This window comes from Salmo trutta, unplaced genomic scaffold, assembly GCF_901001165.1.
Source record: "Salmo trutta unplaced genomic scaffold, fSalTru1.1, whole genome shotgun sequence".
NCBI lineage: Eukaryota > Metazoa > Chordata > Actinopteri > Salmoniformes > Salmonidae > Salmo > Salmo trutta.
In genome coordinates this window covers 180,988-205,066 of record NW_021822748.1, presented here as the reverse complement: position 1 = coordinate 205,066, position 24,079 = coordinate 180,988, and the positions used below count along the sequence as shown (strand labels likewise).

The following is a 24,079-nucleotide window of genomic DNA, read 5'->3' as shown; positions in this document are numbered from 1 at the left end:
TCTGACCGACATTTTCACTTATATCAATCTGTGGACACGGTAGATTAAAATGGCTTGCATTGAGCGATCACACTGGTTCCCACGGACACAGAAGTATATTTTTTGAGCCTGTGTGATGTAGGATGTGAAATCTGAAACCACTTGAAGCTGGGATGTCTCTCTTAACATTTTTAATTTGCTCTTTGACTGTCCAACTCCTGGCTGAACCCTACGTTACAGCCAATGACAAGCACATATCAGCAATCCTTACATCGTAGTGCAGCAGGACAGATTGGTTTAATCAATATAACACATTCAGAAATTGATTTATAGCCATTCATCTAAAATAATTCATTGATTTAATATATTTTTTTTTAACCAAAACACTTTCTGTGATTAATATGAGATGAAAGGCGAGTTCCTAACACGCTACCCAAACCGGACGTATTGCGTGCGCGAGCATTGCAAAGTAAATGTGTACATACATGTTATTCAGGCATTGCACCCACACTGCTGGCGTGCGCCAACGAGCGTCTGCGTCGCCAAGCTCTAAAATGGAATTTGCTTTTATTTGTGACGCCGAACGCGATGCAAGTCCCGCCTCTCCCATCTCTTCATTGGTGTTTAGGAGCATAAACCCACGTGGGTGATTGAAAGATGACTGAGGTCCACAATTCAGTCGGTGGTGTTAATGTACCTTAAAGTTGGTTGCCAACCACCATATAAAGTCCAAAGAAGAAGAAACCTGGAGGAGGAGAAATGACTAGAAACGATTCGGTTGGCTGTTTTATTTGTGGATTAATTGTTGGAGTAGAGGACCTTGTGCATTTCAGGTAAAATAACCACCCAATGTTTATATCCCAGGACAAATTAGCTAGCAACAGCAAGCTAGCTAGCTAAATTGCCATAAAAGTTGAATGCTTTTCGACCTGTCCCCAAATGAATATAATTGGTTGAGTTTGTTTTGATATTTCAACCTGCGTGTCTTGATTGTGTTTGGTGTGGGGACAAAATCAATGTGTGCATGATGGTGGACGTCCGGTTTGGTTCTGGTGTAATTAGATGAGGAGCCGAGCCAGAGCTCTGTGTGACTTTCACAACGGTAGGGGCAGATGTTTACACTTTTAGACAATCTGCTCATTTTCTCTAACTCTAAACATACACAAATGTATTTTACAGTTATAAGGAAGGTGAAATGTTGTAGTTAGTGGCTTTATAATTAGATTATTCTCTACTTGGAAAGCATATGTCATTTCAAGCGTTATTCGTACAGTTTTGTTGAATAGGAACTATGCCATAAAGTATTAATTTTCATATCATATTTGTACTGTGTACTTGAGCTTGTTTCCTCAAAAGTGACTACACCTCAGCAATTTGACTATTTTTAGCAGAAAGGTGAGATTTGAACCTTTTCTTGGAGTGTATGCAGCATTATTAATTATTGTTTACGGTCCTCATGATAAATAATTCCTTTAGAGGATTACATAGATTACATGTAGCTACATTTAAAAGTTAAGTCATGGAAAAGTCATACAATTCCATCTGTCAAGATGTGTATGAACCCTGTAAGAAATCGCAGACATGGAGACAGAGGGCACCAGCTAATGTCAGCCCAATACTGTAGAAACACAAGGTTACAGACACACAACACAGGGTCATTCCTATTCAGTCTAGCTGCTGACAGCCATTTAGTTCTATGTTGAGGGTTATAGTCTTTGGCCTCAGCCATCCCAGCCAATCTCAATGTGAGAGAGAAAGTCATCAACAAAAGACTCCCCTGTCACTCTGGCCCAGCTCCAATCAGCTGGGTGGCTCAGGAGAGAGGGAGAGACTGGGAGGAGAGAATGGGAAGGAGGGATGGAGGGGGAGAAGATGTTGAGATGGTGTGCTGTAAGGACACACTCCATGTTGGGATTTAGGCTAACTGTTTTTATCTGACTATTGACTAATGAGCAGTTCTCTCAAATTGAATGTGTGTGGAATCCATAAAATATTCACAACAGCTCACACCAGTCCCGTGTGCGTGTCCCTCCGACCTTGTCTGCATACCATTGAGAGAGAGAGAATGGGTAGGCTAATGTAACCTTTTTCTGTTAAGAGAGAGCTGATCACTGAAACCTGTGAAAGAAACTAAAGTGAGAGCAAGAGTGCTTGGACGAGTGAAAGATGTGTGTGTGTGTGTGTGTGTGTGTGTGTTCCTCTGTAAGTGTCTTCTCCAGAAGGATGACTATAAAACCATGGAGGAAGGTTGTGATGTGTGTGTGTGTGTGTGTGTGTGTGTGTGTTCCTCTGTAAGTGTCTTCTCCAGAAGGATGACTATAAAACCATGGAGGAGGGTTGTGATGGTGTGTGTGTGTGTTCTGTGACCACTGACCCCCAGTCTCTGGCTGGTTGCTAATTGGCTCCAGATGCTGGGGCATATGTGGGATGTATGTTACTGTACTTGGACTTTTGCTGTGAACCAGGACTAAAATAATTGGTCTCTGGGATAAAAATATATGTTTGATAGAATGTTTGGAAGTACAGTTATAGAGATCGTGCATCTCATTTGTGGCCTATTCCAACGGAGTATTAGGCCTACCATATAGGTGCTGATATCTTGACAAATGCATCCGTAGGAAGTGAGCAACTTTTCTTTTGTCCTTTTTTTTGGGGGGGGGGGGGGGGGGGGGGTAGATTATGATAGATTATGACTACCATCAATGTAATTACATGCATCATTTCAATCTGCTATATGTATGTATGTATGTATGTATGAGATATATGTATGAGAGAGATTTATTTTTATATATATATACACACACACACACACACAGTACCAGTGAAAACATTGGACACACCTACTCATTCAAGGGTTTTTCTTTATTTTTACTATTTTCTACATTGTAGAATAATAGTGAAAACATCAACACTATGAAATAGCACATGGAATCATGTATTAACCAAAAATGTGTTAAACAAATCAAAATATATTTTATATGTGAGATTCTTAAAAGTAGCCTACCTTTGCCTTGATGACAGCTTTGCACGCTCTTGGCATTCTCTAAAACAGCTTCACCTGGAATCCTTTTCCAACGGTCTTGGAGGAGTTCCCACATATACTGAGCACTTGTTGGCTTTTTTTCCTTCACTCTGCGGTCCAACTCATCTCAAACCATCTCAATTGGGTTGTCGGGTGATTGTGGAGGCCAGGTCATCTGATGCAGCACTCCATCACTCTCCTTCTTGGTCAAATAGTCCTTACACAGCCTGGAGGTGTGTTGGGTCATTGTCCTGTTGAAAAACAAATGATAGTCCCACTAAGCACAAACCAGATGGGATGGTGTATCGCTGCAGAATGCTGTGGTAACTATGCTGGTTAAGTGTGCCTTGAATTCTAAATACCAGCAAAGTAACCCCACACCATCACACCTCCTCCATGCTTCACGGTGGGAACCACACATGCAGAGATCATCCTTCCACCTACTTTTCGTCTCACAAAGACACAGCGGTTGGAACCAAAAATCTCTAATTTGGACTCATCAGAACAAAGGACAGATTTCCACAAGTCTATTGTTCATTGCTCGTGTTTCTTGGCCCAATCAAGTCTCTTCTTCTTATTGGTGTTCTTTAGTAGTGGTTTCTTTGCAGCAATTTGACCAATGCCTGATTCACGCAGTCTCCTCCAAACAGTTGATGTTGAGATGTGTCTGTTACTTGAACTCTGAAGCATTTATTTGGGCTGCAATTTCTGAGGCTGGTAACTCTAATGAACGTATCCGCTGCAGCAGAGGTAACTCTGGGTCTTCCTTTCCTGTGGCGGTCCTCATGAGAGACAGTTTCATCATAGTGCTTGATGATTTTTGCGACTGCACTTGAAGAAACTTTCAAAGTTCTTGAAATGTTCTGTATTGACAGACCTTCATTTCTTAAAGTAACGATGGACTGTCATTTCTCTTTGCTTATTTGAGCTGTTCTGGATATAATATGGACTTGGTATTTTACCAAATAGGGCTATCTTCTGTGTACCACCCCTACCTTGTCACAACACAACTGATTGGCTCAAACACTTTAAGAAGGAAAGAAATTCCACAAATTTAACAAATTTAACTCGAAGCACACCTGTGAATTGAAATGCATTCCAGGTGACTACCTCATGAAGCTGGTTTAGAGTGTGCAAAGCTGTCACCAAGGCAAAGAGTGGTTACTTTGAAGAATCTCAAATATATTAAATATATTTTTATCTGTTTACCACTTTTTTGGTTACTACATGATTCCATATGTGTTACTTCATAGTTTTCATGTCTTCACTATTATTCTACAATGTAAAAATAAAGAAAAACCCTTGAATGAGTAGGTGTGTCCAAACTTTTATATAAACACACACCACACGCACTAAAACATTTCTGTAACATTGAAGGGCCCCAATAACATAGTGGCCTTCGTCATTCTTAAATGGAAGAAGTTTGGAACCACTAAGACTCTTCCTAGAGCTGGTCGCCCGGCGAAACTGAGCAATCGGGGGAGAAAGGCCTTGGTCAGGGAGGTGACCAAGAACCTGATATGGTAGTGGCCAGACAGAAGCCACTCCTCAGTAAAAGGCACATGACAGCCCGCTTGGAGTTAGCCAAAAGGCACCTAAAGACTCCCAGACCATGAGAAACAAGATTCTCTGCTCTGATGAAACCAATATTGAACTCTTTTGCCTGAATGCCAAGTGTCACCTCTGGAGGAAACCTGGCACCATCCCTATGCTGGTGGCAGCATCATGCTGTGGGGATCTTCTTCAGTGGCAGGGATTGGGAGACTAGTCAGGATTGAGGGAAAGATGAATGGCGCAAAGTAGAGAGAGAGACCCTTGATGAAAACCTGCTCAGGACCTCAGACTGGGGCGAAGGTTCACCTACCAACAGGACAAAGATCCTAAGCACACAGCTAAGACAACGCAGGAGTGGCTTCGGGACAAGTCTCTGTATACAGTATATTTTACAAGTGTCATTTAAAAAAATAAAATTGTCCTTCAGCTACCCTCAACCCCTCTCATTTATTTCTGAAGACGATCCAGTTTTGATTTCTATTTAACATATATTTTTCAACTGTGCTGGAAGTGAGCAACTTTCCCAAAAGCTTTCTCTTTTCTGTAATCTTCAGCACCCCCTGGTGTTGGACAGTGGTAATATGTGAGATGCTGCCATCATCAGGACATTAATTGGTGTAGCCTGACACTTTGTGGCAAAAATGTGCAAGTGAAAATGTATTGTGATTCTGCCTTAAACCTGTCTAAAAATCTGGAATCTTACAATGTCAATCCCAGCCTGTTAGAAAGTTTCAGATGATCCATAACTTGATACCAGAGGATCTAGTGAGCTAATCTAGATATCCATGTTCTATATTGATCCAGCGTGATGTGTAACAGTCAGTGTTTACTGAAGTGATCTTGTAGAGTGATCATGATGTATCTGTAGCCTACATTCCCCTCTGTGCTCCTGTGATCAATGCTTAATAATGACCTCTAGAGATGATCCTGCCTGATCCTAATTTATCCTTTCATCTCTCCCACTCCCTCCTGTTTTCTTCCCTTCTATCTCCCCCTCTACCTCATTGTCCTTCTCTTTTCTCCTGTTTGATCTCCCCATTTCTTTCTCCTCCTATCTCTTTCCCTCATTCTCCCATCCTCCCCCCCTCCCCTCTGTACAGAATATCAAACGGCTGTTTCCCGATGAGGTAGGTTGTCTGCGATCCTTCATTATCTCAGTGATCTGACTGTCTTGGTTGCATCTCACCTCACCCTACCCTGTAGCCCACCTCTAACCCCCTGCCCCTCCAACACTAACATCCCATAATAACACAGCCGTGTAGCTGTCTGTGTGCTAATCACCCTGGTTGGTTCAACACATGTTGGACAGCACGTGTTACCTACCTGTCTGCCTCCCTGGCTCCCCTCAGTGGTCTGTCTAAGGTACTGCATCTCAGTGCAGGAGGCGTCACTACAGTCCCTGGTTCCAATCCAGGCTGGTTTTTGGGAGTCCCATAGGGCGGCACACAATTGGCCCAGCATTGTCCGGGTTTGGCCGGGGTAGGCCGTCATTGTAAATAAGAATTTGTTCTTTTAACTGACCTGCCTAGTTAAATTAAGGTTGGGTCTGGGGGGGGGGGGGGTTACTAAAATATTATTTTGTAATTGGGTATAATTAGCTCTGTTGCAAATAGCTTGCCAGCTACCTTTGTCTGTGACAATAGCATGTCCCTATCCTTAATGGGTTATCAGCTCCTGTGTCATTGTGCAGCTACTAACAAGTGCTCTGGTGTCCCTGCGCTGTCATGTTGACACTGTCAGCAGCTATACAGGCAATAAGTAGTGTTATACTCTACAATAAGTAGTGTTATACTCTACAATAAGTAGTGTTATACTCTACAATAAGTAGTGTTATACTCTACAATAAGTAGTGTTATACTCTACAATAAGTAGTGTTATACTCTACAATAAGTAGTGTTATACTCTACAATAACTAGTGTTATACTCTACAATAACTAGTGTTATACTCTACAATAACTAGTGTTATACTCTACAATAACTAGTGTTATACTCTACAATAACTAGTGTTATACTCTACAATAACTAGTGTTATACTCTACAATAACTAGTGTTATACTCTACAATAACTAGTGTTATACTCTACAATAACTAGTGTTATACTCTACAATAACTAGTGTTATACTCTACAATAAGTAGTGTTATACTCTACAATAAGTAGTGTTATACTCTACAATAACTAGTGTTATACTCTACAATAAGTAGTGTTATACTCTACAATAACTAGTGTTATACTCTACAATAACTAGTGTTATACTCTACAATAACTAGTGTTATACTCTACAATAACTAGTGTTTATACTCTACAATAACTAGTGTTATACTCTACAATAACTAGTGTTATACTCCTACAATAACTAGTGTTATACTCTACAATAACTAGTGTTATACTCTACAATAACTAGTGTTATACTCTACAATAACTAGTGTTATACTCTACAATAACTAGTGTTATACTCTACAATAACTAGTGTTATACTCTACAATAACTAGTGTTATACTCTACAATAACTAGTGTTATACTCTACAATAACTAGTGTTATACTCTACAATAAGTAGTGTTATACTCTACAATAAGTAGTGTTATACTCTACAATAAGCTAGTGTTATACTCTACAATAACTAGTGTTATAACTCTACAATAACTAGTGTTATACTCTACAATAACTAGTGTTATACTCTACAATAGCTAGTGTTATACTCTACAATAAGTAGTGTTATACTCTACAATAACTAGTGGTTATACTCTACAATAACTAGTGTTATACTCTACATAACTAGTGTTATACTCTACAATAACTAGTGTTATACTCTACAATAACTAGTGTTATACTCTACAATAACTAGTGTTATACTCTACAATAACTAGTGTTATACTCTACAAATAATAGTGTTATACTCTACAAATAAGTAGTGTTATACTCTACAATAAGTAGTGTTATACTCTACAATAAGTAGTGTTATACTCTACAATAACTAGTGTTATACTCTACAATAACTAGTGTTATACTCTACAATAACTAAGTGTTATACTCTACATACTAGTTCTACATAAGTAGTGTTATACTCTACAATAAGTAGTGTTATACTCTACAATAACTAGTGTTATACTCTACAATAAGTAGTGTTATACTCTACAATAACTAGTGTTATACTCTACAATAACTAGTGTTATACTCTACAATAACTAGTGTTATACTCTACAATAAGTAGTGTTATACTCTACAATAAGTAGTGTTATACTCTACAATAAGTAGTGTTATACTCTACAATAAGTAGTGTTATACTCTACAATAAGTAGTGTTATACTCTACAATAAGTAGTGTTATACTCTACAATAACTAGTGTTATACTCTACAATAACTAGTGTTATTACTCTACAATAACTAGTGTTTATACTCTACAATAACGTAGTGTTATACTCTACAATAAGTAGTGTTATACTCTACAATAATAGTTTATACTCACAATACGTAGTGGTTATACTCTACAATAACTAGTGTTATAACCTTCTACAATAACTAGTGTTAGACTCTACAATAACGTAGTGTTATACTCTACAATAACTAGTGTTATACTCTACAATAACTAGTGTTATACTCTACATAACTAGTGTTATACTCTACAATAACTAGTGTTATACTCTACAATAACTAGTGTTTTATTACTCTAACAATAACTAGTGTTATACTCTATCACTAAGTGTGTTATACTCTACAATAAGTAGTGTTATACTCTACAATAACTAGTGTTATACTCTACAATAACTAGTGTTATACTCTACAATAAGTAGTGTTTATACTCTTACAATAACGTAGTGTTATACTCTACAATAACTAGTGTTATACTCTACAATAAGTAGTGTTATACTCTACAATAACTAGTGTTATACTCTACAATAACTAGTGTTATACTCTACAATAACTAGTGTTATACTCTACAATAACTAGTGTTATACTCTACAATAACTAGTGTTATACTCTACAATAAGTAGTGTTATACTCTACATAACTAGTGTTATACTCTACAATAACTAGTGTTATACTCTACAATAACTAGTGTTATACTCTACAATAACTAGTGTTATACTCTACAATAACTAGTGTTATACTCTACAATAACTAGTGTTATACTCTACAATAACTAGTGTTATACTCTACAATAACTAGTGTTATACTCTACAATAACTAGTGTTATACTCTACAATAACTAGTGTTATACTCTACAATAACTAGTGTTATACTCTACAATAAGTAGTGTTATACTCTACAATAACTAGTGTTATACTCTACAATAACTAGTGTTATACTCTACAATAACTAGTGTTATACTCTACAATAACTAGTGTTATACTCTACAATAACTAGTGTTATACTCTACAATAACTAGTGTTATACTCTACAATAAGTAGTGTTATCTCTACAATAACGTAGTGTTATACTCTACAATAACTAGTGTTATACTCTACAATACTAGTGTTATACTCTACAATAACTATTGTTATAACTCTACAATAACTAGTGTTATACTCTACAATAACGTAGTGTTATACTCTACAATAACTAGTGTTATACTCTACAATAACTAGTGTTATACTCTACAATAACTAGTGTTATACTCTACAATAACTAGTGTTAATACTCTACAATAACTAGTGTTATACCTACATACTAGTGTTATACTCTACAATAACTAGTGGTTTAAGTTATACTCTACAATAACTGTTATACTCTACAATAACTAGTGTTATACTCTACAATAACTAGTGTTATACTCTACAATAACTAGTGTTATACTCTACACATACTAGTGTTATACTCTACAAAACTAGTGTATACTCTACAATAACTAGTGTTATACTCTACAATAACTAGTGTTATACTCTACAATAAGTAGTGTTATACTCTACAATAACTAGTGTTATACTCTACAATAACTAGTGTTATAATAACAATAACTAGTGTTATACTCTACAATACTAGTGTTATACTCTACAATAACTAGTGTTATACTCTACAATAACTAGTGTTATACTCTACAATAAGTAGTGTACTCTACAATAACTAGTGTTAATCTACAATAACTATGTTATACTCTACAATAACTAGTGTTATACTCTACAATAACTAGTGTTATACTCTACAATAACTAGTGTTATACTCTACCAATAACTAGTGTTATACCTACAAATAGTGTTATACTCTACAATAACTAGTGTTATACTCTACAATAACTAGTGTTATACTCTACAATAACTAGTGTTATACTCTACAATAACTAGTGTTATACTCTACAATAACTAGTGTTATACTCTACAATAACTAGTGTTATACTCTACAATAACTAGTGTTATACTCTACAATAACTAGTGTTATACTCTACAATAACTAGTGTTATACTCTACAATAAGTAGTGTTATACTCTACAATAAGTAGTGTTATACTCTACAATAAGTAGTGTTATACTCTACAATAACTAGTGTTATACTCTACAATAAGTAGTGTTATACTCTACAATAACTAGTGTTATACTCTACAATAACTAGTGTTATACTCTACAATAACTAACTCTACAATAACTAGTGTTATACTCTACAATAACTAGTGTTATACTCTGAACACTAGAATGAGATGAAGGAGGATCCACACATGAATGGAGTTCTCTGTCAGCTCCAGCCAAAGTGTTTCGCAGTGATATTCAGTCGTCCATGATGTCTGAACGCCCACGGGAGTCTGATGCCCAATCCCAAATCAACTCTGACCTTGCACTGACCTTCCCAATCCAAGGGGTCGGGTTGATCTGGAATAACCCCAATATGACCCTGCGTGACCTCTGACCCCTGGCATTTGACCCCCTGCAGTTGGAGCGTTTCACCAGCATGAGGATGAAGAAGGACAAGGAGAAGCCTCATGCGCCTGCACAGCGCCACTCCAGCACTGCCCACTACGAGGTGCCTACCCAGGAGACCATGCTGCACGACCATCCTGACGAATACGTTCTGGAACTCTTCGAACAGATGCTGGTGAGAGAGACGGTTAAACTGAGACACTGACTTTGTAGAGGGTTAAACACAGAGATACTGACTTTGTAGAGGGTTAAACACAGAGATACTGACTTTGTAGAGGGTTAAACACAGAGATACTGACTTTGTAGAGGGTTAAACACAGAGATACTGACTTTGTAGAGGGTTAAACACAGAGATACTGACATTGTAGAGTCTGGTGAGAGATGGTTAAACACAGAGATACTGACTTTGTAGAGTCTGGTGAGAGATGGTTAAACACAGATACTGACTTTGTAGAGACTGGTGAGAGAGAGGGTTAAACACAGAGATACTGACTTTGTAGAGGCTGGTGAGAGAGGGTTAAACACAGATACTGACTTTGTAGAGACTGGTGAGAGAGAGGGTTAAACACAGATACTGACTTTGTAGAGACTGGTGAGAGAGGGTTAAACACAGATACTGACTTTGTAGAGGCTGGTGAGAGAGAGGGTTAAACACAGAGATACTGACTTTGTAGAGGCTGGTGAGAGAGAGGGTTAAACACAGAGATACTGACTTTGTAGAGGCTGGTGAGAGAGAGGGTTAAACACAGAGATACTGACTTTGTAGAGGGTTAAACACAGAGATACTGACTTTGTAGAGGGTTAAACACAGAGATACTGACTTTGTAGAGGGTTAAACACAGAGATACTGACTTTGTAGAGGGTTAAACACAGAGATACTGACTTTGTAGAGTCTGGTGAGAGAGGGTTAAACACAGAGATACTGACTTTGTAGAGTCTGGTGAGAGAGGGTTAAAAACAGAGATACTGACTTTGTAGAGTCTGGTGAGAGAGGGTTAAACACAGAGATACTGACTTTGTAGAGGGTTAAACACAGAGATACTGACTTTGTAGAGACTGGTGAGAGAGAGGGTTAAACACAGATACTGACTTTGTAGAGACTGGTGAGAGAGGGTTAAACACAGATACTGACTTTGTAGAGGCTGGTGAGAGAGGGTTAAACACAGAGATACTGACTTTGTAGAGGCTGGTGAGAGAGGGTTAAACACAGAGATACTGACTTTGTAGAGACTGGTGAGAGAGGGTTAAACACAGATACTGACTTTGTAGAGACTGGTGAGAGAGAGGGTTAAACACAGATACTGACTTTGTAGAGACTGGTGAGAGATAGGGTTAAACACAGAGATACTGACTTTGTAGAGACTGGTGAGAGAGGGTTAAACACAGAGATACTGACTTTGTAGAGACTGGTGAGAGAGGGTTAAACACAGATACTGACTTTGTAGAGGCTGGTGAGAGAGGGTTAAACACAGAGATACTGACTTTGTAGAGACTGGTGAGAGAGTGGGTTAAACACAGATACTGACTTTGTAGAGACTGGTGAGAGAGGGTTAAACACAGATACTGACTTTGTAGAGGCTGGTGAGAGAGGGTTAAACACAGAGATACTGACTTTGTAGAGACTGGTGAGAGAGTGGGTTAAACACAGATACTGACTTTGTAGAGACTGGTGAGAGAGGGTTAAACACAGATACTGACTTTGTAGAGGCTGGTGAGAGAGGGTTAAACTAAGACACTGACTTTGTAGAGGCTGGTGAGAGAGAGGGTTAAACACAGATACTGACTTTGTAGAGACTGGTGAGAGAGGGTTAAACACAGATACTGACTTTGTAGAGGCTGGTGAGAGAGAGGGTTAAACACAGAGATACTGACTTTGTAGAGGCTGGTGAGAGAGAGGGTTAAACACAGAGATACTGACTTTGTAGAGGGTTAAACACAGAGATACTGACTTTGTAGAGTCTGGTGAGAGAGGGTTAAACACAGAGATACTGACTTTGTAGAGGGTTAAACACAGAGATACTGACTTTGTAGAGGGTTAAACAAAGAGATACTGACTTTGTAGAGGGTTAAACACAGAGATACTGACTTTGTAGAGACTGGTGAGAGAGAGGGTTAAACACAGATACTGACTTTGTAGAGACTGGTGAGAGAGGTTTAAACACAGATACTGACTTTGTAGAGGCTGGTGAGAGAGGGTTAAACACAGAGATACTGACTTTGTAGAGGCTGGTGAGAGAGGGTTAAACACAGAGATACTGACTTTGTAGAGGCTGGTGAGAGAGATGGTTAAACACAGATACTGACTTTGTAGAGACTGGTGAGAGAGAGGGTTAAACACAGATACTGACTTTGTAGAGACTGGTGAGAGAGAGGGTTAAACACAGATACTGACTTTGTAGAGACTGGTGAGAGATAGGGTTAAACACAGAGATACTGACTTTGTAGAGTCTGGTGAGAGAGGGTTAAACACAGATACTGACTTTGTAGAGACTGGTGAGAGAGGGTTAAACACAGATACTGACTTTGTAGAGACTGGTGAGAGAGGGTTAAACACAGATACTGACTTTGTAGAGACTGGTGAGAGAGAGGGTTAAACTAAGACACTGACTTTGTAGAGACTGGTGAGAGATAGGGTTAAACACAGAGATACTGACTTTGTAGAGGCTGGTGAGAGAGAGGGTTAAACACAGAGATGCTGACTTTGTAGAGACTGGTGACAGAGAGGGTTAAACACAGAGATACTGACTTTGTAGAGACTGGTGAGAGATAGGGTTAAACACAGAGATACTGACTTTGTAGAGGCTGGTGAGAGAGGGTTAAACACAGAGATACTGACTTTGTAGAGGCTGGTGAGAGAGAGGGTTAAACACAGAGATACTGACTTTGTAGAGGCTGGTGAGAGAGAGGGTTAAACACAGAGATACTGACTTTGTAGAGGCTGGTGAGAGAGAGGGTTAAACACAGATACTGACTTTGTAGAGACTGGTGAGAGAGAGGGTTAAACAGAGATACTGACTTTGTAGAGGCTGGTGAGAGAGGGTTAAACACAGAGATACTGACTTTGTAGAGGCTGGTGAGAGAGAGAAAGGATAAGGATGTGTGTGAGTGTGTGTGAACTGTAGGTTGTTTTGGGATGCTCACTCTACGACCTCCAAACCCCAGGTGGATATGAACTTGAATGACGAGAAGCAGCGGCCTCTGCGGGCGAAAGACATCGCCATCAAACGAGAGATGGTTTCTCAGTACCTCCACACATCGAAAGCTGTGAGTAACAGAAGTTGTGTTACTGGGACAACACCCGTATAGCAGTAGAGTTGTACAGCGGTAACTTGTCCTCTATGTATGCTCAGTGTACTAATACCACGGGTGTGATAGGGTCAGAGCCAGAAGGAGTGTTCCAGGTCAGCTGTATGCTCAGTGTACTAATACCACGGGTGTGATAGGGTCAGAGCCAGAAGGAGTGTTCCAGGTCAGCTGTATGCTCAGTGTACTAATACCACGGGTGTGATGGGGTCAGAGCCAGAAGGAGTGTTCCAGGTCAGCTGTATGCTCAGTGTACTAATACCACGGGTGTGATAGGGTCAGAGCCAGAAGGAGTGTTCCAGGTCAGCTGTATGCTCAGTGTACTAATACCACGGGTGTGATAGGGTCAGAGCCAGAAGGAGTGTTCCAGGTCAGCTGTATGCTCAGTGTACTAATACCACGGGTGTGATAGGGTCAGAGCCAGAAGGAGTGTTCCAGGTCAGCTGTATGCTCAGTGTACTAATACCACGGGTGTGATAGGGTCAGAGCCAGAAGGAGTGTTCCAGGTCAGCTGTATGCTCAGTGTACTAATACCACGGGTGTGATAGGGTCAGAGCCAGAAGGAGTGTTCCAGGTCAGCTGTATGCTCAGTGTACTAATACCACGGGTGTGATAGGGTCAGAGCCAGAAGGAGTGTTCCAGGTCAGCTGTATGCTCAGTGTACTAATACCACGGGTGTGATAGGGTCAGAGCCAGAAGGAGTGTTCCAGGTCAGCTGTGATGTACATCCAGGAACTAAGGATGGAGCCCAGAGACACACAGCTCCTGGGCTGTCTGGAGTCTCTCCGGGTCTCCCTCAACAACAACCCTGTCAGCTGGGTGCAGAACTTTGGAGACGAGGGCCTGGCGCTGCTGCTCAACATCATGAGGAAGATCCAGGAGGAGAAGGACGAGTACCCGTAAGAGATCAACACCCTCTTGCCCCTTGAACCCGTTGCCTTCTGCAGTCGATTTGCTAGTCCCCTGTTTGGTATGTAAACTCCTGCCCATGCAGTAACACACCTTCATCTCTCCTGTCTTCCTGTCCTATAGGAATATGGGTGTGAAGTGTCAACACGAGATTGTGCGCTGTCTCAAAGCCTTCATGAACAACAAGTATGGTCTGAAGGCCATGTTGACGTCTGCTGAGGGCATCCCTCTGCTGGTCCGAGCCATTAACCCCAGAGTCCCTCACATGATGGTGGATGTGGTCAAACTGCTCTCAGCCATCTGCATCCTGGAACACCCTGACAACCTGTACGTACGTGTGTGTGTGTGTGTGTGTGTGTGTGTGTGTGTGTGTGTGTCTGTGTGTGTGAGAGAGAGAGAGATTCTCTGTATTAATGTGTGTAACTCCCTGTAGTCATGAGCGTGTTCTAGAGGCCATCACTGAGGAGGCAGAGAAGCAGGACATTGAGAGGTTTCAGCCACTCCTCTCTGGTATGAACAAACCCAACATCGGCCTGAAGAACGGCTGTATGCAACTCATCAACGCTCTCATCAGTCGAGGAGAAGAGCTGGACTACAGGATCCACATCCGCTCAGAACTGCTGAGACTGGGCCTGCGAGACCTGCTGACGGTGAGACCAACACACACACACACACACTAACTCTCAAACTTATTCTGAACCATTCGAAACTGACGTTTACCTTGATGTTCAGAAGCGTGGTGATTTCAGTTGGCCCTCCGTCTCTCCTGTAGGAGATTCGGTCCATAGAGAATGAGGAGCTGAGGGTGCAGCTCAGTGTTTTTGACGACCAGGCTGAAGATGATTCTGAAGAACTCCAGGCCCGCCTCAACGACGTGCGCGTTGAAATGGAATATCCTTCCGCTTCAGAGAGGCTGAAATAGTCCCTCTATATGGGGCAGCTTGTTCAGGTGTCTCAGTGAGGAGTTTATAGTAAGACTGTATCAAATAGCACTCTGTTCCCTGTAATGTCCTGCTGTTTATCAGGGCCTTTAGTGCCCTATATAAGGAATAGGGTGCCTGAGGTTGGCCCCCTGTTACACAGGAAGTCACTGTCCTCTAACGTTCATTCCTTCGTTTCACCACTAGGTGGCTCCAAGGTGCCATCATTTCTCACACAAAAGCACAAGGATTTCCACAGTGCTTTTATTTTACCTTGATTGATTTGGTTCTGACACATTTGATAACAGTTATAAACTAATAAGGAATGAACTATCATTTGATCAAAAACGTATCGTATCAAACTGTTAAACAGCTTTGAGCTCTTAATCTTTTACATGTGTAATATTACTTCATGTACATTGATAACTGTACATATATCCTCCTCTGAGGCCCCTCCTCTGTGGCCCCTCCTCTCATTGAATGACATACCAGAAATAAGATGATAAAAGTTGTTGCACGAGGGGAAGTTGAGGCTGAATTATGTCTGTGTTCCATTGACCCCCCTTAACGTGTGGTCCTACTGACGTGATGGAGGTGTTCCAGGTCGTGATGAACACCGTCAAAGACTCCAAGGCTGAAACACACTTACTGTCTCTGATGCAGCACCTGCTGCTGATCCGCAACGACTACATGGTCAGGTAAGGGAATGGACGTCCACACACACAAACCAGGAGCCGACAATGTGAAAAATCTGTTCTTGTGCCCTTGAGCAAGGCACTTACTCCAAATTGCTCGAGGGACGCCAGCAAAATGGCTCTCTGGCAGTTTCCCCACTCTCCGATTTCCAATTCACACAAGCACACACACCAATAACCTTTACTTTGACCCTGGCCTTCTGTCTCTGCTCTCTCATCCCCCTCGCCCTCCATCCCCCTCACCCCTCATCCCCCTCGCCCTCCATCCCCCTCACCCCTCATCCCCCTCGCCCTCCATCCCCCTCACCCCTCATCCCCCTCACCCTCCATCCCCCTCACCCCTCATCCCCCTCACCCCTCATCCCCCTCACCCTCCATCCCCCTCACCCTCCATCCCCCTCACCCCTCATCCCCCTCACCCTCCATCCCCCTCACCCTCCATCCCCCTCACCCCTCATCCCCCTCACCCCTCATCCCCCTCGCCCTCCATCCCCCTCACCCCTCATCCCCCTCACCCTCCATCCCCTCACCCCTCATCCCTCCCCTCACCCCTCATCCCCCTCACCCTCCATCCCCCTCACCCTCCATCCCCCTCACCCCTCATCCCCCTCACCCTCCATCCCCCTCACCCTCCATCCCCCTCACCCCTCATCCCCCTCACCCTCCATCCCCCTCACCCTCCATCCCCCTCACCCCTCATCCCCCTCACCCTCCATCCCCCTCACCCTCCATCCCCCTCACCCCTCATCCCCCTCGCCCTCCATCCCCTCACCCCTCATCCCCCTCACCCTCCATCCCCTCACCCCTCATCCCCCTCACCCTCCATCCCCCTCACCCCTCATCCCCCTCGCCCTCCATCCCCCTCACCCTCCATCCCCCTCACCCCTCATCCCCCTCACCCTCCATCCCCCTCACCCTCCATCCCCCTCACCCCTCATCCCCCTCACCCCTCATCCCCCTCACCCTCCATCCCCCTCACCCTCCATCCCCCTCATCCCCCTCACCCTCCATCCTCCATCCCCCTCATCCCCCTCACCCCTCACCCTCCATCCCCCTCGCCCTCCATCCCCCTCACCCCTCACCCTCCATCCCCCTCACCCTCCATCCCCCTCACCCCTCATCCCCCTCACCCTCCATCCCCCTCACCCCCCTCACCCTCCACCTCTCTCAGCCTGGCTGTGTCCCTGTTCTCCCAACGTGGCAGTGTCTATGAATCTCTCTCCTGCTAACGTTTCTCTCAGCACGATGGAGCTGGACCATGATGGGAGAGAGGGATATTGTTTGGAAATGATTATAGAGCGAGAGACATGGTGGGGGGACAAAGAAATGAGTGGGAGAGAAAGCCATGTGTGTTGAGAGAAGCTGGGAACAGTCTGTCTGAACTGGGAATGACCAGAAGGTCAAACAGTGACTGAATCTGACACACACAGGCGGACGGACGGACGGACAACAGACAGATGGTTAAACAAACAACAGGAACATATGAACTTAAGGGGTCTTCAGTCTGATGCATCTTCATGAAAATACCGCACACCAGTCAAGCCTATCAGCAAGTTTGTGATTTTTAACTTTAAAAAAACAGACACTAGATGTCTCTCTCCCTCCACGGATGAATCTGAGTTTGAAAAGTGCTGGAGTTGGGGAATAAATCAACTTGTGTTTTTGACTTAGGGAGCGTCACAGAAGCAGACACCTCGTAAATTGAGTGTGTGTGTGTGAAACCAACTCCACACACATATATACATACACTGTATATACCTATACCCTGAGATGAAGACTAAGTGCCAGTCATATTTTCACAGCTTCATATGGACACCTGCGCTCCCATAGACTCACGGATGCGCCCGTAGACTCACGGATGCGCCCGTAGACTCACGGATGCGCCCGTAGGCTCACGGATGCGCCCGTAGACTCACGGATGCGCCCGTAGACTCACGGATGCGCCCGTAGGCTCACGGATGCGCCCGTAGGCTCACGGATGCGCCCGTAGACTCACGGATGCGCCCGTAGGCTCACGGATGCGCCCGTAGTCTCACGGATGCGCCCGTAGACTCACGGATGCGCCCGTAGACTCACGGATGCGCCCGTAGACTCACGGATGCGCCCGTAGACTCACGGATGCGCCCGTAGACATATTCTCTTTCTCCGTCTCCCTCTCTTTCTGCTTCTCTTTCTATTCCATCCATCTCCCAGATTTATGTTCATTTCAATTTCTGTCTCCCTCTTTCTTGCTCTCAAATTTCAACTTAATACAATTTGTCTTTGTTCACTGTCTTCCACGAACACACATACACTCACAATTACATAGATTCTCTCTCTGTCTCTCTCTGTCTCTCTCTGTCTCTCTCTGTCTGTCTCTCTCTCTCTGTCTATCTCTCTTTCTCTCTGTCTGTCCTCTCTCTCTCTCTGTCTCTCTCTCTGTCTCTCTGTCTGTCTCTCTCTCTCTCTCTCTCTCTCTGTCTCTCTCTCTGTCTCTCTCTGTCTCTCTCTGTCTCTCTCTCTCTGTCTCTGTCTGTCTCTCTCTCTGTCTTCCAGGCCCCAGTACTACAAGCTGATAGATGAGTGTATAGCTCAGATCGTGTTGCACAGGAACGGAGCCGACCCAGACTTCAAGTGCCGCAATCTAAGCCTGGACGTTGAGGGGTTAATTGGTAAGAGAGACACACACACCATAGAATAGTCTCTGTCTCTCTCTCTCTCTCTCTCTCTCTCTCTCTCTCTCTCTCTCTCTCACACACACACCATAGAATAGTCTCTGTCTCTCTCTCTCACACACACACCATAGAATAGTCTCTGTCTCTCTCTCTCACACACACACCATAGAATAGTCTCTGTCTCTCTCTCACACACACACCATAGAATAGTCTGTCTCTCTCTCTGTCTCTCTCTCTCTCTCTCTCTCTCTCTCTGTCTCTCTGTCTCTCGCTCTGTCTCTGTCTCTCTGTCTCTCGCTCTGTCTCTCTCTCACACACACACACGGAACAGTTACCCAACAAGCCAGCTGTTCTAAACCCACCACAAGGGGGAACCAGAGAGGGACTGTATCATTGTAGTGATTGTAACTATAGTTTAGTCTTACAACTTGGTGTGTTGAGAACATGGAACCAGACAACACACCAACAACAACACACCAACAAGCAGGAGAAAGGTGTGATTGTTGACTCCCTCTATTGTTCAGTCCCCAGACCAGAGCAAAGGCGCTTGTTGTCTCAGCTCATAGCTGCAGTCTACAGTAGTTGTTGTCTCAGCTCATAGCTGCAGTCTACAGTAGTTGTTGTCTCAGCTCATAGGTGCAGTCTACAGTAGTTGTTGTCTCAGCTCATAGGTGCAGTCTACAGTAGTTGTTGTCTCAGCTCATAGGTGCAGTCTACAGTAGTTGTTGTCTCAGCTCATAGGTGCAGTCTACAGTAGTTGTTGTCTCAGCTCATAGCTGCAGTCTACAGTAGTTGTTGTCTCAGCTCATAGCTGCAGTCTACAGTAGTTGTTGTCTCAGCTCATAGGTGCAGTCTACGTAGTTGTTGTCTCAGCTCATAGCTGCAGTCTACAGTAGTGTTGTCTCAGCTCATAGGTGCAGTCTACAGTAGTTGTTGTCTCAGCTCATAGGTGCAGTCTACAGTAGTTGTTGTCTCAGCTCATAGCTGCAGTCTACAGTAGTTGTTGTCTCAGCTCATAGCTGCAGTCTACAGTAGTTGTTGTCTCAGCTCATAGCTGCAGTCTACAGTAGTTGTTGTCTCAGCTCATAGGTGCAGTCTACAGTAGTTGTTGTCTCAGCTCATAGCTGCAGTCTACAGTAGTTGTTGTCTCAGCTCATAGCTGCAGTCTACAGTAGTTGTTGTCTCAGCTCATAGCTGCAGTCTACAGTAGTTGTTGTCTCAGCTCATAGCTGCAGTCTACAGTAGTTGTTGTCTCAGCTCATAGCTGCAGTCTACAGTAGTTGTTGTCTCAACTCATAGGTGCAGTCTACAGTAGTTGTTGTCTCAGCTCATAGCTGCAGTCTACAGTAGTTGTTGTCTCAGCTCATAGCTGCAGTCTACAGTAGTTGTCTCAGCTCATAGGTGCAGTCTACAGTAGTTGTTGTCTCAGCTCATAGGTGCAGTCTACAGTAGTTGTTGTCTCAGCTCATAGGTGCAGTCTACAGTAGTTGTTGTCTCAGCTCATAGCTGCAGTCTACAGTAGTTGTCTCAGCTCATAGCTGCAGTCTACAGTAGTTGTTGTCTCAGCTCATAGCTGCAGTCTACAGTAGTTGTTGTCTCAGCTCATAGGTGCAGTCTACAGTAGTTGTTGTCTCAGCTCATAGGTGCAGTCTACAGTAGTTGTTGTCTCAGCTCATAGGTGCAGTCTACAGTAGTTGTTGTCTCGTCTCTCTCTCTCGGGTCTGTCTCGTCTCTCTCTCTCTCTCCCTCTTTCGGGTCTGTCTCGTCTCTCCCTCTCTCTCCCGGGTCTGTCTCGTCTCGCTCTCTCTCTCTCGCCCGGGTCTGTCTCGTCTCCCTCTCTCTCTCGTCTCTCTCTCGTCTCTCTCTCTGTCTCGTCTCTCCTCTCTCTCGGGTCTGTCTCGTCTCTCCCTCTCTCTCTCGGGTCTGTCTTGTCTCTCTCTCTCTCTCTCGGGTTTGTCTCGTCTCTCTCTCTCGCTCTTGCCCGGGTCTGTCTCGTCTCCCCCTCTCTCTCTCTCTCTGGGTCTGTCTCGTCTCCCCCTCTCTCTCTCTCTCTCGCTCTCTCTCTCGGTCTTCATCTCATCCCTCTCTGTCTCTCCACAGACAACATGGTGGACAAGACCAAGGTGGAGTCCAGTCAGGCCAAGGCCATAGAGTTGGAGAAGAAGGTGAACACACACACACACACACACACACACACACACACACACACACACACACACACACACATATGATTGTAATGAGATTCTCCGTGCTCATCTCTCCCTGACACCCAACTAGCAGTCTAAATGAGAAAGAGACGAATGAGAGAATGAGTACACACACACACACACACACACACACACACTAGTTGAGGGCTAAGTGCTGTGGTTGCGGGGGGTTTGCTACCATGGGGTTTTCCCCCATTAGGAGTCTTACAGGATAATTGCAAACTCTCTGACATTCTGTCCCATTACATGAAAACTCACGTAAACATACCCATTCTCTGCAAATATGGACAATCACAATCACTCTGCAACTGACACACACACACACACACACACACACACACACACACACACACACACACACACACACACACATTTGTTGATAGGATCATTTCTTGCAGGATGAGACTGTCAGAAAGAGGAGGAAGTCTAGTGTCTGCAAGTTAAACACCAAACCAGCTGTGTGTGTGTGGGAGCGTGTGTTCTCTCCAGTGGAGCTGGACACTAAGGTGTGTGTGTGTGTGTGTGTGTGTGTGTGTGTGTGTGTGTGTGTGTGTGTGTGTGTGTGTGTGTGGGAGCGTGTGTTCTCTCCAGTCGAGCTGGACACTAAGCTGTGTGTGTGTGTGTGTGTGTGTGTGTGTGTGTGTGTTTACCTGTGTGTGTGTGTGTGGGAGCGTGTGTTCTCTCCAGTGGAGCTGGACACTAAGCTGTGTTATTTTAACCCTGTACTCTCATGTTGCTCAGAGTGCTTTTAACCCTTTATATACTGTTTCTGTCTCACTCTGTCCTGATGCATGGAATAAGTACTTTAAAGCTTTTGTATTGAAGGGAGTATTTTGCGTATCCCAACTCCCCCAGAGACACCCTCAGAGAGTGGAGGTCTGCCGTTGTCAATGCTGACTGTGTGTGTTCTCTCCTGTAGCTGGATGCAGAGCTGACTGCGTGTGTTCTCTCCTGTAGCTGGATGCAGAGCTGACTGTGTGTGTTCTCTCCTGTAGCTGGATGCAGAGCTGACTGTGTGTGTTCTCTCCTGTAGCTGGATGCAGAGCTGACTGTGTGTGTTCTCTCCTGTAGCTGGATGCAGAGCTGACTGTGTGTGTTCTCTCCTGTAGCTGGATGCAGAGCTGACTGTGTGTGTTCTCTCCTGTAGCTGGATGCAGAGCTGACTGTGTGTGTTCTCTCCTGTAGCTGAATGCAGAGCTGACTGTGTGTGTTCTCTCCTGTAGCTGAATGCAGAGCTGACTGTGTGTGTTCTCTCCTGTAGCTGGATGCAGAGCTGACTGCGTGTGTTCTCTCCTGTAGCTGGATGCAGAGCTGACTGCGTGTGTTCTCTCCTGTAGCTGGATGCAGAGCTGACTGTGTGTGTTCTCTCCTGTAGCTGGATGCAGAGCTGACTGCGTGTGTTCTCTCCTGTAGCTGGATGCAGAGCTGACTGTGTGTGTTCTCTCCTGTAGCTGGATGCAGAGCTGACTGTGTGTGTTCTCTCCTGTAGCTGGATGCAGAGCTGACTGCGTGTGTTCTCTCCTGTAGCTGGATGCAGAGCTGACTGCGTGTGTTCTCTCCTGTAGCTGATGCAGAGCTGAACTGTGTGTGTTCTCTCCTGTAGCTGGATGCAGAGCTGACTGCGTGTGTTCTCTCCTGTAGCTGGATGCAGAGCTGACTGTGTGTGTTCTCTCCTGTAGCTGGATGCAGAGCTGACTGCGTGTGTTCTCTCCTGTAGCTGGATGCAGAGCTGACTGTGTGTGTTCTCTCCTGTAGCTGGATGCAGAGCTGACTGTGTGTGTTCTCTCCTGTAGCTGGATGCAGAGCTGACTGCACGTCATGAGCTGCAGGTGGAGCTGAAGAAAATGGAAGGAGACTATGAACACAGAGTCCATGAGCTGGCTGCTGAAAAGGAGACTCTGGGATCTGAGAAGCAGGAGAGAGAGACAGAGAACCAGATCCTAATGGAGCAGATCAACACATTCCATGAAGAGGTACACTCACACAGAGAACCCTTCAGTCATTTAGCAGACACTCTTATCCGCAGACACTCTTATCCGCAGACACTCTTATCCGCAGACACTCTTATCCGCAGACACTCTTATCCGCAGCCACTCTTATCCGCAGCCACTCTTATCCGCAGCCACTCTTATCCGCAGACACTCTTATCCTCAGACACTTAGTGCATTCATCTGAAGATAGCGACAAGTTGTATTACTCTACCAATAAGAACCGAGTAGAAAACTCCCCTTGACCAATAAGAACCGAGTAGAAAACTCCCCTTGACCAATAGGAGTAAAGGGGAAAGTAATAGGAGCTCCAAGTAGCTCATAAGAAGTGGTCCTCTCAACTGACACGGAGGGGGAGGAGGAGGAGGAGGAGGAGGAGGGTGAGGGATGGTGTACCTGTCAGTGTCCTGGTGCTGGTCCAGCTGGACCCTGCCTCATAGTGACACACTGAGCATGTCCGCTTAAGTATGTGTCTTATGGCTCCACACAGACCTTGGCAGGTCCCTTCCTTCCCCAACAGGCTGAGGCCAGCAGAATCATCTCATGGTCTCTCACACGTCCAACAGGCTGTCCCCACGTCAACACACACATCAAAACCCTCATGATAGATCATTCACTCCCCCCTCCGTTTGAGACTCAGCCCAATCAGTCTTCATATGTAGAACACACACACACACACACACACACACACACACACACACACACACACACACACACACACACACACACACTAGAAATACAGAGAACAATGGGAACAACCTCTCATGGGGTATTAGCGTAGTTATCTTTCAGGCTTGAAATCTTCTCTGTTGAAATATCTATTATTCTCACTCTTCCTCCACCCATCCTGTCTCTCTCAATTTAAATTCAATTCAATAGACTTTATTGATGAGGCAAGTTAAATGACTTACATTGTTTTTATATGAATAATTTAACAATGGTGGGACCAACAGCAATAATAATAGTAGTAGTTGAAATGTGATTACCATTAACAGAAACTACTC

General features: G+C 43.9%; 1 protein-coding gene across 1 annotated transcript in view; it reads left to right on the top strand.

Annotated features, from left to right (window-relative positions):
- Positions 1 to 5,648: 5,648 nt before the first annotated feature.
- Positions 5,649 to 24,079, top strand: part of LOC115184143 (protein diaphanous homolog 1-like) — a 154,043-nt gene continuing 135,612 nt past the window's right edge. Inside the window, exons 1-11 of the mRNA XM_029745133.1 lie at positions 5,649 to 5,682; positions 10,413 to 10,574; positions 13,562 to 13,663; positions 14,387 to 14,601; positions 14,735 to 14,938; positions 15,045 to 15,261; positions 15,384 to 15,502; positions 16,113 to 16,229; positions 18,762 to 18,877; positions 20,981 to 21,045; positions 22,881 to 23,060. Coding sequence (XP_029600993.1) covers positions 10,431 to 10,574; positions 13,562 to 13,663; positions 14,387 to 14,601; positions 14,735 to 14,938; positions 15,045 to 15,261; positions 15,384 to 15,502; positions 16,113 to 16,229; positions 18,762 to 18,877; positions 20,981 to 21,045; positions 22,881 to 23,060 — 1,479 coding nt within the window. The 5' untranslated portion in view covers positions 5,649 to 5,682; positions 10,413 to 10,430. The remainder of the gene's footprint in view (positions 5,683 to 10,412; positions 10,575 to 13,561; positions 13,664 to 14,386; positions 14,602 to 14,734; positions 14,939 to 15,044; positions 15,262 to 15,383; positions 15,503 to 16,112; positions 16,230 to 18,761; positions 18,878 to 20,980; positions 21,046 to 22,880; positions 23,061 to 24,079) is intronic.